Source organism: Podarcis bocagei (genome assembly GCF_964188305.1).
Source record: "Podarcis bocagei genome assembly, chromosome: 7".
Taxonomy (NCBI): domain Eukaryota; kingdom Metazoa; phylum Chordata; class Lepidosauria; order Squamata; family Lacertidae; genus Podarcis; species Podarcis bocagei.
In genome coordinates this window covers 35,303,760-35,318,691 of record NC_138132.1, presented here as the reverse complement: position 1 = coordinate 35,318,691, position 14,932 = coordinate 35,303,760, and the positions used below count along the sequence as shown (strand labels likewise).

General features: G+C 50.3%; 1 protein-coding gene across 1 annotated transcript in view; it reads right to left on the bottom strand.

Annotated features, from left to right (window-relative positions):
* The window catches only part of KPNA6 (karyopherin subunit alpha 6), a 34,055-nt gene extending 20,710 nt beyond the window's left edge, over nucleotides 1-13,345 (bottom strand). The window contains exon 1 of the mRNA XM_081203910.1: nucleotides 13,141-13,345. Within this exon, the coding sequence (XP_081060036.1) occupies nucleotides 13,141-13,144 (4 nt within the window). The 5' untranslated portion in view covers nucleotides 13,145-13,345. The remainder of the gene's footprint in view (nucleotides 1-13,140) is intronic.
* Between the last annotated feature and the right edge of the window lie 1,587 nt (nucleotides 13,346-14,932).

Below are 14,932 nucleotides of genomic sequence, written 5' to 3'. Positions count from 1 at the left end.
TAGATTCTGATCCTTCATGACACAGTAACATCCTGTGCCTACAGCTCAGAGGTTGCAAAGTACACACTTAGAGCTCAAGAACTTAGTCAAGGGCTGGAGTATACATTATAGTTTGATGGCAAAACACACTGTCTACCTTCCCCACATCTCTCCTACACTGGCATTCCCTCCCAACTTGGAATCAGATGTGCACACCAGTCTAGAAACTGGGCCCAAATTCATCCAGCAATCTCCTTGCTTGCAGTCTTTGCTTCCATCTTGACTAGTGATATCCTAAGCCCTGCTAGGCTCTGTGGAAATTCCAAGTTCCAAACAGCTGCTCCCCGTAAATATGGAATCTGACAGTACTACTGTTGAGGGGGACAGTGGAGAATTGCTAAGGCACTGCAAAGGAAGGGAGAATAAACACACAGATCTCCAGTTCTCTTAATTATATACCCAGCGGGTGTCTTTAAGGGACCTCTCTGACAAAATCCTGTACTATCCAATACAGAGCTCCCATCACCCATTAAGAGACTGGCTCACAAGTTAAATTTGGCAAGCTGACGGCAGAGTGTGACAGAGTGCTTGTCATCTTTGGCTCCTGGTGCCAAGGGAAGTATGAGGAGCCAGTGAGCAGTTTGGCAGCAGACACCACCTGCAGACATCATCGGCTTAAAATGCAGGCTCCTCCATGCAAACTAAGTCCAGGATTCAGCAGGAGTATTTTGTGATGGTCTCACTCTGTGCCAAGCATGCGGCAGTCACTAGAGAATGACCAACTAGATTTCCCCCTTGCTCATTTCTCTGGATTGAGAGAAACTCTCACCTCTGTTCATCAATCAAACCTTTATTAGGCATTATGCAAATAAAACCATAGGAGAGAAAATAACATGTAAAAGCCTTGGAATATATATAAAAAGGCAGCAGTTGGCTACATACATATATATATATATATACATATAGAATCAGTGGTTTTCCTTGTTAACCTGCTCCTTGGAGGACTGCTACCAAAAACTCGGCTACCCCCGCCGTTACCCTTTGGTCAACGTCGGATAGGCAGAATGCCACACATTCACCTTGCTGGGGTTCCAGACCGCCCAAAAGAGGGGACAGCACGCGTTGACGGAGCGTACTGTACAGTGGGCAATGAAAGAGAATATGCTCTACAGTGTCCGGGACATTCATAGAGCATCTGCAGAATCTCTTGTTTCTAGGGATGTTTTGATATCTTCCCCAGACAAATGCTGAGGGAAAAACATTCAACCGGGCCAGCATAAAAGCCCTACGTTGGGCTGGGATTATTAATTTAGTGACGTAATTGGCTCTGCTATCTAAGATATTTAAATCATAGAATATGGGGGAGCAAATTTTGTTTACAGCTGCCATAATATTTTGTCTCTCGACATCCTTTAGTCTAGTTAGGATATTATGGAAGATGTGTTGCTCATTAGAATTGTACAGGGGCTCCAGCTCGATGCCTAAAGATTCAATCTTTTTTTCGAGGTACTGATACCATCTTGATTTGTAGGAGTCTTTGAGCAAATCAGCGAGCAGGCTTGATGGAGGGCAGCGAAAATGGCAGCGTAACCAGTACTTTATTGAGGTGGACCAGGCCCAGTATTCCATTGTGTGTATGCCTATTTCTGCACACATTGTTTCATATTTGATCACAGCTGGGAGTCCAAGAATACGTCTCAGAAAGCTGGAGTGAATCTTTTTTAGATCACTGTTATATGCTTGGACCCATAGCGGGATTCCATAGAATATCTGGGCTTGCACTTTTGTTTGAAATATCTGATTGGCCGCAGGAATAAATTGATTACCTTTCTGAAAATAAAAACGGGCAACTCACCTCTGTTCAAGCCTGCCTTCTCCTGACATACTCAATATGCAAAGACCATCACACCTTCAGAAGACACATGCCCAGTTTAGATCCCGTTTCATGTGTCTGAATCCCACAAATCCCTGTTTTATTTATTTTTAGATGCTTTCATGCTGTTGTTTAATTGGTTTTAGGGACACGGGTGGGCTGTGGGTTAAACCACAGAACCTAGAACTTGCCGATCAGAAGGTCGGCGGTTCAAATCCCCGCAAGGGGGTGAGCTCCCATTGCTCGGTCCCTGCTCCTGCCAATCTAGCAGTTTGAAAGCACGTCAAAGTGCAAGTAGATAAATAGGTACCGCTCCAGCGGGAAGGTAAACAGCGTTTCCGTGTGCTGCTCTGGTTCGCCAGAAGCGGCTTAGTCATGCTGGCCACATGACCCGGAAGCTGTACGCCGGCTCCCTCGGCCAATAAAGCGAGATGAGTGCCGCAACCCCAAAATCGGTCACGACTGGACCTAATGGTCAGGGGTCCCTTTACCTTTACCTTAATTGGTTTTAGGCTATATTTTGTTTTAACAGCATTGTTTCTTTTCACCACTTAGATCATTTTCAAATATTAAGCTGTTGATAAATGCTTTTCTAAAATAAATAAGGGCACAGAAACCCCTCTCAGACTACCCTCCATACATTCAAATAATGTGCGATGGGAAGATCTGAATCATATCATTCAATTATTTGTTTTATTACAGTACATCTGTTTGCCATGCATATATCTGTATTCTCTGGATGGTTTTTACCCATCAATAAAAAATGCAGAATGCAAAATTTAAATGGTAAAATAAAAATACCACTTAAATAAACCAGTTATGTGCCCTGAATTTCACTGGGTGGGTGAGAGAGAAGGTGCAAGTGCTTGCCCAAGTTGAGAAGGTGTGACCCAGCAGTCCAATGTGGTTTTGGAACTGTCAAGCTTTCTGTCTGCTCCCCCAAGTCAGAAACAGAGCCAACCTCCTGCTTTACAGAGATTCCCTTTCCAACAGGGCTCATAGTGAATTTCACGGCCAAACACAAAACCACTACCAGATGTGTACCTACAGCCAGTAAGAGAAAAGGGAGGACAGGAAGGGAAAGCAGAGCCCTGCTTTGTCCATACAGTAGAAACAAAGAGGCTCCACTCTCTACATACAGCCACAGACACATTTAAATTGCCATCCCCTAAAAGTTACCACCTCTCCAAAGGGCTCATGTATAGTAATTAGAACTCTGGTAATATTGACTCCTGTCAGGACCAACTGGGCTCCTGTACAGCTAGGAACCTGTTGTCAATGTAGTGGGACACAAGAGGCTGAACTCAACATTCAAACAATACCTGAGCCACTTGCTATTTGCAACCAGTTTAGCAGACCCAACATACAATCTGCTTTAGGAACATGTGTGTAGGCAAAGCCAGTACCGCCGATTCCAGCGTATAAGACGTCTTTTTAACCCCGGAAAAGAGGTTTAAAAGTCGGGGGTCGTCTTATACGCCGGGTATGGCTTCCTCCCGGCAGCGAGCCCACTGCTGCTTCCGAAGCTGCCGCCGCAGCAGCAGTGGGCGTCGCGCTCCGCTCTGCATCGGTAGGAAGCCGCCCAGCAATGCTAAGCTGGCTGGCTTCCTCCCGGCGCGGAGCCTGCTGCCCACGGCGGCGGCGGCAGCTTCGGAAGCAGCAGTGGGCTGTGGGCTCCGCACTGGGAGGAAGCCACCCAGCAAAGCCGGCTTAGCATCGCTGAGCAGCTTCGCCGGGCAGCTTCCTCCCAGTGCAGAGCCCGCCACCCACTGCCGCTGCCCAGCGAAGCTGCCGAAGCGTATAAGACCCCCCCAAATTGGTGCTGCCAATTTGGGGAGTTGTCTTATACGCCCAGTCGCCTAATACGCCGGAATCTAGGGTAAATGTCATTTTAAGGGCTCAGCAAGCAATGGCCCTGAAATCAAACCCATTCCCACTCCTCACATGCCTTCCTGTCTGGATTGCCCAAAGTATCTTAAGGTATTAGAAGGAAGGACGGCTATGAGCACATAAGGAAGTGTGTAGGCAAGACTTGATAGCAGGGCATGGGGGAGGGGGAGGGGGGAAATCTCAAAGAAGTTTACAACCTACATTAAAACATCAAATAAAAACAATACAGAAGAAAACAATACAGAAGAAAGTCAAATATAAAGTATACATTAAAAGTAGTATACCGTATTTTGCGCCCCATAGGACGCTCCGGCCCATAGGACGCACCTAGTTTTTTTGGGGGGGTCGCTGTCCCCCGAGCTTGTGGGGCTGGTGATGGGGAGAAGTGCGCTGATCCCGGGACTGCAGGCAGCTCTGCGCGGCCACCAGGAGCGGGGCGGAGCTTCGCCCCCGGCTCCTGGTGGCCGCGCAGAGCTGCGCTGGTCCCAGGACTGCAGGCAGCTCTGCGCGGCCACCGGGAGCGGGGCGGAGCTTCGCCCCCGGCTCCCGGTGGCCGCGCAGAGCTGCGCTGATCCTGGGACGGCAGGCAGCTCTGCGCCGCCATCCGGAGCGGGACGGGACTTAGTGCCCCGCTCCCGATGGCTGCGCAGAGCTGCGCTGGTCCCAGGACTGCAGGCAGCTCTGCGCGGCCATCCGGAGCGTGGCGGGACTTCGCGCCCGGCTCCCGGTGGCTGCGCAGAGCTGCGCTGATCCCGGGACTGCAGGCAGCTCTGCGCAACCCTCGGAGCCGGTCTCCCGAGGGTTGCGCAGAGCTTCCTGAAGCCTGGAGAGCGAGAGGGGTCGGTGCGCACCGACCCCTCTAGCTCTCCAGGCTTCAGCGAAAGCCTACATTCGCCACATAGGACGCACACACATTTCCCCTTCATTTTTGGAGGGGAAAAGGTGCGTCCTATAGGGCGAAAAATACGGTAATTAACTGGAAATTAAAATATTATGTTACAAGTTTTCCTAAATAAAACATTAACACAGCAAAGTTAATTTTTAAAAAATTCTTAAAACAATTCAAAAGAAAACATTGCTAAAGGAAGTCAATTATCAAACACATATTTAAAACAGCATAATTAGCAAGAAAACAAAATATTATCATAAGCATAGAACATGTTCTGCTGTTATTGCTGCCAATCCTGGCAATGTCGGTTCACGGTGGCTGGCAGCTGTAGATGCTCAGACTTGATGATCTGGGTCTGCACTAAGAGACAACCAAGATGGTCCCTGGCATCTTCAGCAACCTCAGCTTTTATAGCGGGAGTTAGTCAGGGCCTTCCCCTCCCAGGCCAGGTAGAAAAAAGGCTACAAGCCAGGGAAGCATGTCTTCCATGTCTCACAGTCTTCTGTTACTATTTCTGTGGCCTTTTAGAAGTAGGTGGGTTGTTTTTAATGCATTTCTCTTTCCTCTTGGTTTTAATGTATCTATGTGGGATTTGCTGTTTGTTTGGTTGCAACTTTGCTTTAGACTGCCCTGGGCAAGATAAAGCGACTGACAAATTAAGAAAAGAAAGAAAGAAAGAAATGCACACACTGCAAACTAGGACTGATCCCAATGGTAAGATTGATTACCGAAGCCAAGAGTTTTGGGCACAGCGTCCTCTGTGCTGACAACATCATCATCTTCATCCCAGCAATTCTTTCAGCTCGCCTGGTGCTGTGGTCACGGCTGGCTTACTCAATCCCACCCACCCAGTGAGCTCACAAAAGCCAGCAGCACATGAGCATCTGTGGAATGCACTACTCTGCTGACCAAGCTGGCTCCCACACAAGGGAGGAAAATAAAGCATTTTGAGATCTAGGACATAATGATGGCCAAGCAATCCTGCCAAAGGAGGGCAACAGTTGGACACCTCCACCACACTTGTGTAAGAGATGTAGATCAGAAGTAGGGAGACGTTTTGGCTCCACAGGCCAGATCTTTATCAGAATCTGCCTCTCAGGGCTGTCCACCTGTCAAAATTGCGCTTTGCATGTCTTCCTGTTCCCCACTTTTAAGCTCTTGATCTCAGAGGCTTAAGCTTTCAATATCAGGAACTTAAAGGGGTAGGAGTGAGACTATAAAACTTTGCACTCCAATTTGAGCTTCCAGAGGATCAGAGAGGAGTGCAGGAGCCTTTGCAAAAGCTTTTTTGAACCAGCTTGCACACGAGAGCTGCTTCAATGGGGCACTTTTGCACAGGGCTTAAATCCCTGCTCAGCTAATGAACAGGCTTGAATCCTGCTACATTGGTTGCACAATCTTGTTCATTGCTGGGAACAGGATAGTCCAGCTAACACAGGATTAAACCCTTTTCTCCTGCCCCATTCAGCTAACATCATCTGTGACATAAGCTGATAGGTGGGTGGGCCTGCTTTGGGGGAAATAGCCTTGTTGGCCAAATTGGATCCCCTGGCTGGCCAAGATTAGCCCACAAACCAGAAGCTCCCCTCTCCTGATGTAGATATACTATAAAAGACAGTGATGGAGGCCATCATCACACCTAGAGGTGGCAATATCCAAATGTCTCAACATCTGGGTGTCTGAAATGTTTCCAGCTCTGTGTCACACAATATCGGTGGGGATTAGACAGATGCAGTCCACCTAATCAGATCACACATTATCTGAGTTTTGACAACTGCATTATAATGGCAGAAGTTACAACCAAGATAGCTAAATCCAAGGAGACCCAGACCAAACAAAATGACTAGCACAGTTATGTGGGTGGTGATCAATTACCAAACAACAGGGTTTAGTTCATGGATGTGCAACCATCCTACTCTGTCTCATGGTCTTTTCACTAAAGTAGGAGCAGGAAGTCAGGGCCACATGTCACTAGTCTACACTATGGCTGGACCATCAGCCATAGTGTGTGGCAATTTTTTATTACATTTAGTTGGTTTAATTGATTTATTGTTAGCCACTTTGAGTTGTTATGTACAAAAGTTGAGGGTATATGATTTTTTCCCTTTTAAGCATCATTGCAGGCTCCTTCAGGGTGTTCCTGGAGTACTCCCTTCCACGCCCCAATTGCAGAGCTGGAGCGGCGAAAAGGTGTGCAAGCCACTATTCTCTCAGCCTCACTCCTACATGTACAAGCACCTGCAATATGGGAATAATATTGATCTGCAGTGACTGCTGTGAATTCCAGAGAAGTAGCTGTGTTAGTATGTTGAAGCAAAGTTTTGCAACATCTGAAGACTAAGATTGTGTAGTTCATGTCACATTACAAAAACATACGCCACAATAAATCCATTTTTAAGGTACTATAGGGCTGCTTTAGGGCTGCTTAGGGATCACTGAGATAATGTATGAATTGCTTTGTACACTCAAAGTATCTTGCTTGCTAGCAGCAAGGAATCCTTAACTATGACAAGTAGCTGAAGGTGCATCTTCAATGCATCTACCAAACAGCCTACACCTGAACCCACATTTTAGGAGCTGTGTCATCCACTGCTACTAACTGCTACTTTGCAAGTGTCCAGGCATTCATCTGCCCTGCCTTCCTAGCAGCACTTAAACAGATTAGGATTTTACTTAACACAGCTTTGGAAGTGATATAAATTATCTGTCCCCAATTTCAAATTTATGGGAATCAACAGCAACAACTATCAAGCAACAATAAAAACTTAGCATTTACACACCCACAAAAATTCTTACAGCCCTCCACAAGGTAGGCTAACTTTCCCAGCACAATGAGGTGAGGCAGGAAGCCTTTGGGAACAACATCCTGCCTAAGACAACCTGATGAGGTGAACTTTGAACTGGTCACTTCCTGGCTCAGTGCTGATTTGATGTTCTCAGTCTCTCAACTACAGGCAGGACCCTGGCTCAGTCCTGTTCAACCCTTGCTATGTGCATTAGGTGCTCTTCCAGCAACTGATACAGTGTTACAAAGACCAACTGAAATACTGCAGCGACCAAGGAATAGACTATTGCCAGTACAGTACAGTGGTACCACGGGATGCGAACGGGATCAGTTCCGGAGCCCCATTCGCATTCCGAATGGAATGCAAGACGCGACAGCGCATGCCGTGTTTTGCTGCTGCCGTTCATGCGCATGCAGTAAAACCCGAAGCGCATTCAACTCGAGGTATGACTGTATACCAAATGTACTCCTAAAGTACTCCAGACAAATTTACCGTATTTTTCGCCCTATAGGACGTACTTTTTCCCCTCCAAAAATGAAGGGGAAATCTGGGTGCATCCTATGGGGCGGGTGCGTCCTATGGGGCGAATGCAGGCTTTTGCTGAAGCTTGGAGAGCGAGAGGGGTCGGTGCGCACCGACCCCTCTCGCTCTCCAGGCTTCAGGAACACATCCACAGCCTAGGCAGCCCTGCGGGAGGTCCGGCAGGGATGTCTAGGCTGCGGATAGCAGCCTGCCGCTCGGCGGGCGGGGCGCCCTGAAGCAGAGCGCCCCCCCCCACGCCAGGCAGACACCCGCAGCGTGGGGAGCCTTGCAGGAGTTCCCGGCAAGGCTCCCCATGCTGCGGATAGCAGCCTGCCGCCCGGCCTGAGGGGCGCCCTGAAGGAGAGCGCCCCCCGCACCAGGCAGACATCCGCAGCGTGGGGAGCCTTGCAGGAGTTCCCCACAAGGCTCCTCACGCTGCGGATAGCAGCCTGCCGCCCGGCGGGCGGGGCGCCCTGAAGCAGAGCGCCCCCCGCGCCAGGCAGACATCTGAAGCGTGGGGAGCCTTGCCGGAGTTCCCGGCAAGGCTCCCCACGCTGCAGATAGCAGCCTGCTGCCCGGCGCGAGGGGCGCCCTGAAGCAGAGCGCCCCCCGCACCAGGCAGACATCCGCAGCGTGGGGAGCCTTACAGGAGTTCCCCAGAAGGCTCCCCACGCTGCGGATAGCAGCCTGCTGCCACGCGCGAGGGGCGCCCTGAAGCAGAGCGCCCCCCGAGCCAGGCAGACATCCGCAGCATGGGGAGCCTTGCAGGAGTTCCCCAGAAGGCTCCTCACGCTGCGGATAGCAGCCTGCCGCCCGGCGGGCAGTGCGCCCTGAAGTAGAGCGCCCCCCGCGCCAGGCAGACACCCGCAGCGTGGGGAGCCTTGCAGGAGTTCCCGGCAAGGCTCCCCATGCTGCGGATAGCAGCCTGCCGCCCGGCCTGAGAGGCGCCCTGAAGGAGAGCGCCCCCCGCACCAGGCAGACATCCGCAGCGTGGGGAGCCTTGCAGGAGTTCCCCACAAGGCTCCTCACGCTGCGGATAGCAGCCTGCCGCCCGGCGGGCGGGGCGCCCTGAAGCAGAGCGCCCCCCGCGCCAGGCAGACATCTGAAGCGTGGGGAGCCTTGCCGGAGTTCCCGGCAAGGCTCCCCACGCTGCAGATAGCAGCCTGCTGCCCGGCGCGAGGGGCGCCCTGAAGCAGAGCGCCCCCCGCACCAGGCAGACATCCGCAGCGTGGGGAGCCTTACAGGAGTTCCCCAGAAGGCTCCCCACGCTGCGGATAGCAGCCTGCTGCCACGCGCGAGGGGCGCCCTGAAGCAGAGCGCCCCCCGCGCCAGGCAGACATCCGCAGCATGGGGAGCCTTGCAGGAGTTCCCCAGAAGGCTCCTCACGCTGCGGATAGCAGCCTGCCGCCCGGCGGGCAGGTCGCCCTGAAGTAGAGCGCCCCCCGCGCCAGGCAGACATCCGCAGCGTGGGGAGCCTTGCAGGAGTTCCCGGTAAGGCTCCCCACGCCGCGGATAGCAGCCTGCCGCCCCGCGGGGGGGGGGGGACGCCCTGATGCAGAGCTGCCGTAATTCCACAACTGAGGTGCTGCAACCAAGAAGGCCCCATCTCGCGTCACCACTCAACAAAATACAAGTGCTGACAGGACAAACAGGAGTTCCCTCGTAATAGGGCTGGGCAATATATTGATATATCGCCCCAAACTGGTGTGAAATCCATATTGTTATATCAGTTTCATAATTTTTGACTTGGCAATATATCATGAATCACGATGTGTGTGTTCTATACAAAAATCACAATGCAGGGAAAACCATGAAGCCAGCCAATGCCTCTACACAGCTCCATCCATCATAGTACATCAGTATATTGTGATGTTTAGCTACTGATATTCTGTCACGATGCTGAAAACCGGGTATCGTCCAGGCCTACCTCACAGTTCTCAAAACACAGATCAATAGTTATTGAAAGAGGTGCTCCGTTAAATAATTGTGTCCTAAGTTGTTCAGGGCTTTATACACCACTCCCAACACCTTCAATTGGCCCCAGTATCAAAAAGGCAACCTGTGCAGTTCTTTAAACAGCAGCAATACGTGATCCCATTTTGCTGTTCTACTTTACTGCTTTTTACTACATACATGATACAAGTAAAAGTCAGAGGATAATCAGGGAACAGATTCCTTCATAGTTTGCAAGTGCGGGAACTACCTATTCAGAATGCCTGCTTTTGAGGTGGTTTGGCAATACTCCCTTTTCCACATGGACTGGCAGGAAGAACAAAGCCATCCTAGGCACAGAAAACATATGAATATAAGAAGTTGCCTTATACAGTCAGGCCATTGCGCTCTCTAACCCTGTACAGGCAGCAACCAATTTGCATGGAGGTTATGTTCCAGCTGCCCTGCCCTGTCCCTTTTGTGACACTTCCGAGTTCGATGTGATGCATGTGTGTGCAGTTGCACACATATCAGACGTACCTAAAATGGTCACTGCCTGTACTTCAACTTGCTGCAGCTCACCAACGTCTCAGATACGAGGTTTTAATTTCCCACCCTGAGGATTAGTGCTGAAGCTGCACATGCATCCCCCAAAACTGGAGCTGAAATTGTGTGGATATGCCCATCCAATTCTGACACGCACAGACTTTTCCAACTTCCTTAAGTCAACGCTTAACCTAGAACTTAAGTAAGATGCAGAAACCAAGCAGAGAATGATGAACCTGAGCAGTGCTTATCTGACCTCCTGGCAGCAGAGCTGCTGCTACTGCTGCTTACAAGGAGGAATGGGGAGATCAGTGCTGGGCAAATGTGCTGGCTGAGCCAATATGGCGCTCCTGTCAGTGGATTTGCATAACAGCAACCTCCTCACCTCTTCTGCTACTGGGCCTCAGAAACCAGATGTTGCTGCCTACTCTAATTATTTTGCCAACTTGTAATAATCACTTGTAGAGAGTTCAGATCTCCTCTACTCAGGGAAATTGTTAACTGGAACAGTTGGTGTGGTGTTGCACTTTTTAATGTTCTCACTGTGCCTGCAATGACCACCAGTGTGCGAGAACACGTGGGTAAGTAATTTTTGCAGGACAAAACTACTTTTGTAATTTTGGGGGGTAGAGAGATGCAAAACCTCAGTCCTCCTCTGCAAACACACAGAGTTTCATCTAATGTATGAAGACTATCAAGAGTAGCTATTAATACCACTTTGATATCACTGCAGAGGTAATAAGGATAAATAATCCAAAGTAAAAGCCAAAGATGGTTTTGGGGTTTAGAGGAAGCAGCACAGCTCTGAAAGGCTGTAACAGGGATGATCTTCCCATGCAGAAGATCCCAGGTTAAATCCCCAGAATTCGAACACATTGGGTTTCAGTTATCAGGGCTGGGAAAACCCTCTGCCCAGGGCCAGAAGGTCTACTAAGGTAGCTGGTATAAGGAAGAGATAGGGAAGCTGTGGCCCTCCAGATAATGTTGGGAGTACAAGTCACATCACCCTCAGCCCCATGGCCCAAAATTGGGGATTATGGAACTGGGAATCCAGCAACAAGTGACTGCCACCTTTCCCATCCCTGGTATAAGGCAACAAATTGTATCTTACTACGCATTCAGAAGAAAGTAAAATAATTTCAGATACCACCAATATGTCAGTGACTGCCCATGGAAACTTTCTTTACTGTTTCATATTGTTACTCTGCAAAATTAGCCCCGGAGTGCACTTGTCATGCTGTGTGAACAGACTCAAAAAGAGGTTTGCACGCCCAGGAAGACCTCAATAAAAGCCAAGTAGAAGTTTATCAAGGGCAGGAATGTAAATTTAGAGCCACACAGGCCCTCAAAATACTCCCAATATCCACCTTCTGATGTACCGTATTTTTCGCTCTATAAGACGCACCAGACCACAAGATGCGCCTAGTTTTTGGAGGAGGAAAACAAGAAAAAAAATATTCTGAATCTCAGAAGCCAGAACAGCACAGTGAAAGCAGCAATCCCTCTTGCTGTTCTGGCTTCTGGGATAGCTGTGCAGCCTGCATTTGCTCCATAAGACGCACACACATTTCCCCTTTTTAGGAGGGAAAAAGTGAGTCTTATAGAGCAAAAAATACGGTACTTAACATAAGAACAAATTTGGTATAATGGTTAGCGTGCTGGACTATGACTTGGAATACCAAGGTTTGAATCCCCCACTCAGCCAGGAAGCTTACTGGGTGAACTTGAGCCAGTCACTTACTCTCAGCCTTATCTACCTCACAGGGTTGTTGTGGGAATTAAAGTAGTAGGGAGAGACCCTAATGTGTGCCACTTTTAGCTCCTTTGAAGGAAAGGTGGTATATAAATGCAATCAATAAATATAAATAAATAAATAAACCTGGAAGCCAGAGAAGCGGGAAAGAACTACCTCAACCAAACCAGTCAACGCCACAGGATATCAGGGACTTTTGGGTTGGGGAGGGAGAACGCACGGCTCCCGGGCGCAGAAAGCAAAGCCCCGAATGCCGACAGGGACACCGACGGAGGGCCTTCCTAGCCCACAGAGAGGGAAAGAGACGGACACCTAACAAGCGCTGCCTCTTGGCGCGAGATGGAGCACCTCGTCCGTAGGGAGGAGAACTGGGGACACCTCACCCACCCGCCCCAAGGGAGGGAAGGGCTAGAACTGGGGCCGAAGCCACGCCAGCACGGTTGGAATACCTGGAGCCAGGGGCGTGGGCGCCGGGGAGCAGCAGTGAGAGCTGCCGGAAAGGGAGGAAGAAGCCGAAGAGGGAGAATCGGCCGACGACCCGCCCTCCTGTTGGGTTATTTATATATCTCCCCTCACACACACAGACGTATCGTGAAGGGCTGGCACTTCTCTCCTGCCTCAAACTCAGCCGCGGAGGGAGACGGGGGAGACTCCCTCCTCCTCCTCCTCCTCCTCCTCCTCCTGCTGCTTAGAGGCGGCCCAGAAGGGCAGCAGAATACAGCCCCGGACTCAGCGGAGCCCCCGCCCCACGTTCAAGAGACTGAGCGCGAAGGCCTCGCTGGAGCAGCGAAGCCAGAGGCCGGACTGCGGTGCGGAGAAGACCCGGGAGAGAAGGGCCGAAGAGGCCCTCAAGGAAGGGAGGAGACCCCCTCGCCGCCCACCCCGGGAGCCCAGAGAGGGGGAGAGAGAGGCGCCCGAGGAGGCGCCCCATGCCCGGCGCAGGCCCTCCCCGCCGAGCGCTTAGCCTCACCCATGCCTGCGTGCGTCGGTCGCTCTCTCTTCCCTCCAAAGGCGGCGGCAGCGGCGGCGGCAATATGGCGGGCGGGGCCGGAGCGGTGGGCCAAGCGGACGCGCCGGGAGGCGGAGGACGGGGCCGAAAGGGAAGCCGACGGCGGCCGAAGCGGGACAGAAAGCCTCGGTGGCACCGAGCGCCCGAGACCGGCCCCTTCCCTGAGCACGCCCCTTTTTTAAAGAGACAGGTGGGCGGGGCGTGGGGAGGTGGGCGGGGCGAGGAGGAAGAGGCCGGTTTGAGACAGAGACAGAGCCCTTCGGGCGGGATGCAGGAGCGGGTGAAATCCCGGCCGGGCAGGCCGTGGCAGCGAAAGGAGACGGGCATCTGGTGGCCGCTTCGAAGGAGGCAGTTTTTGTTGTGACCTGAATTTCCTTAGGCGAGGAGAGCCCGCTTCCTCCGCTGCGTAAAGTGATAAGGCGGGGGGGGGTGTTTGTATTTGATGAGAGTCAGTCCGTTAAATTAGTCGATTTCAGATACATATTTTGACGGTTTCGGAAAGGGGCCTCCCCCCCCCACTAGTTAATCAGTGCTTTAAAAATACAAGAACTTTAAGCACCATCACAAAATTATTTCCAGCAATATGTTATCCTCTTGCAGCACAAAGAGTCTTGTGGCACCTAAAGGCTAACACATTTATTATGGTATAACCTTTTGAGTTATTCTGAATTACAGGTCAGAACATTATGCATCAGATGAAGTTGACCGTAGGTCATGAAATCTTGTGCCACAACAAATCATTTACCCTTTCAAGTTACCACTCTTTGTCACCTAAAAAGATACATTCCTGCTCCTCCTGTGCAGGAGGGACCATCTCTTCTAAGGTGAAGACTGCACACATAGAATCTAAAAATAAAAAACCCACAACTTTTTTGAAGTGCCTCTTTCGAAATGAAGTAAAAAACAGCTAAAGAGTGCAGTATTCAGTTGGGCACTAGCTCCTTCCTTTATTAGAATATTTTGTGCCCACCTTTGGTACCCAAAAACAATACAAAACAGAGCATCTATTTAAAAATGGGGTGGGTGGGGGTGTTGCACATGTGAAAGGCTATGAATGCAAAGCCACCTGCCACCCACCAGGGGGGTCTCAGCAAATGGTTGTAGCATTTAGGCAGTCTCCTGTGTGGCCTTTTAGATACCAATTAAATGGTGCTCACAACAAACTGGCACCCAGTAGAGCTGCTTGAGAACAAGTTTTAAAAGTTGATTTCAGCTGGGCCAAGTTATTAACCTCACTACTGTATTTTGAACTGGCGGAAGTTTCTCAGAAGTCTGCAAAGACAGCCCGTTATGTAACACACTGCAGTAGTCTAGCCTGGAGGTTAATAGTGTAGACATACATGGCTCAGATTATTTCTGTTGCAGAGTGGGGCAGGTTAGATGGGGATCATTTTATGTCAGATGTGCTACTTGGATTGTCTTTAATGAAGTAGAACTTTATCAAGTAAATTAAAAATCCAGTAGCAATATTGGATGCACAAAGAGCTTTTAAAGGAACTACAGAATTGTAGGTTTAGAAGGGACCCCCTGAGGGTCATCCAGTTCAATCCCCCCCCCCCCTCTGCCCCACAATGCAAAAATCCTGCTTGCAGCTATCCCTGGGAGGGCTCGAACCACCAACCTTCTGGTTAACAACCACACCCATTGACCCATTGTGCCACTCAGGCTGTGAACCTGCCTCAGGTGTGTTTGTATGCACAATCTCATCCAACGCAAACTTTTCCACTCAGATGAGCCATCCACCAACAATACT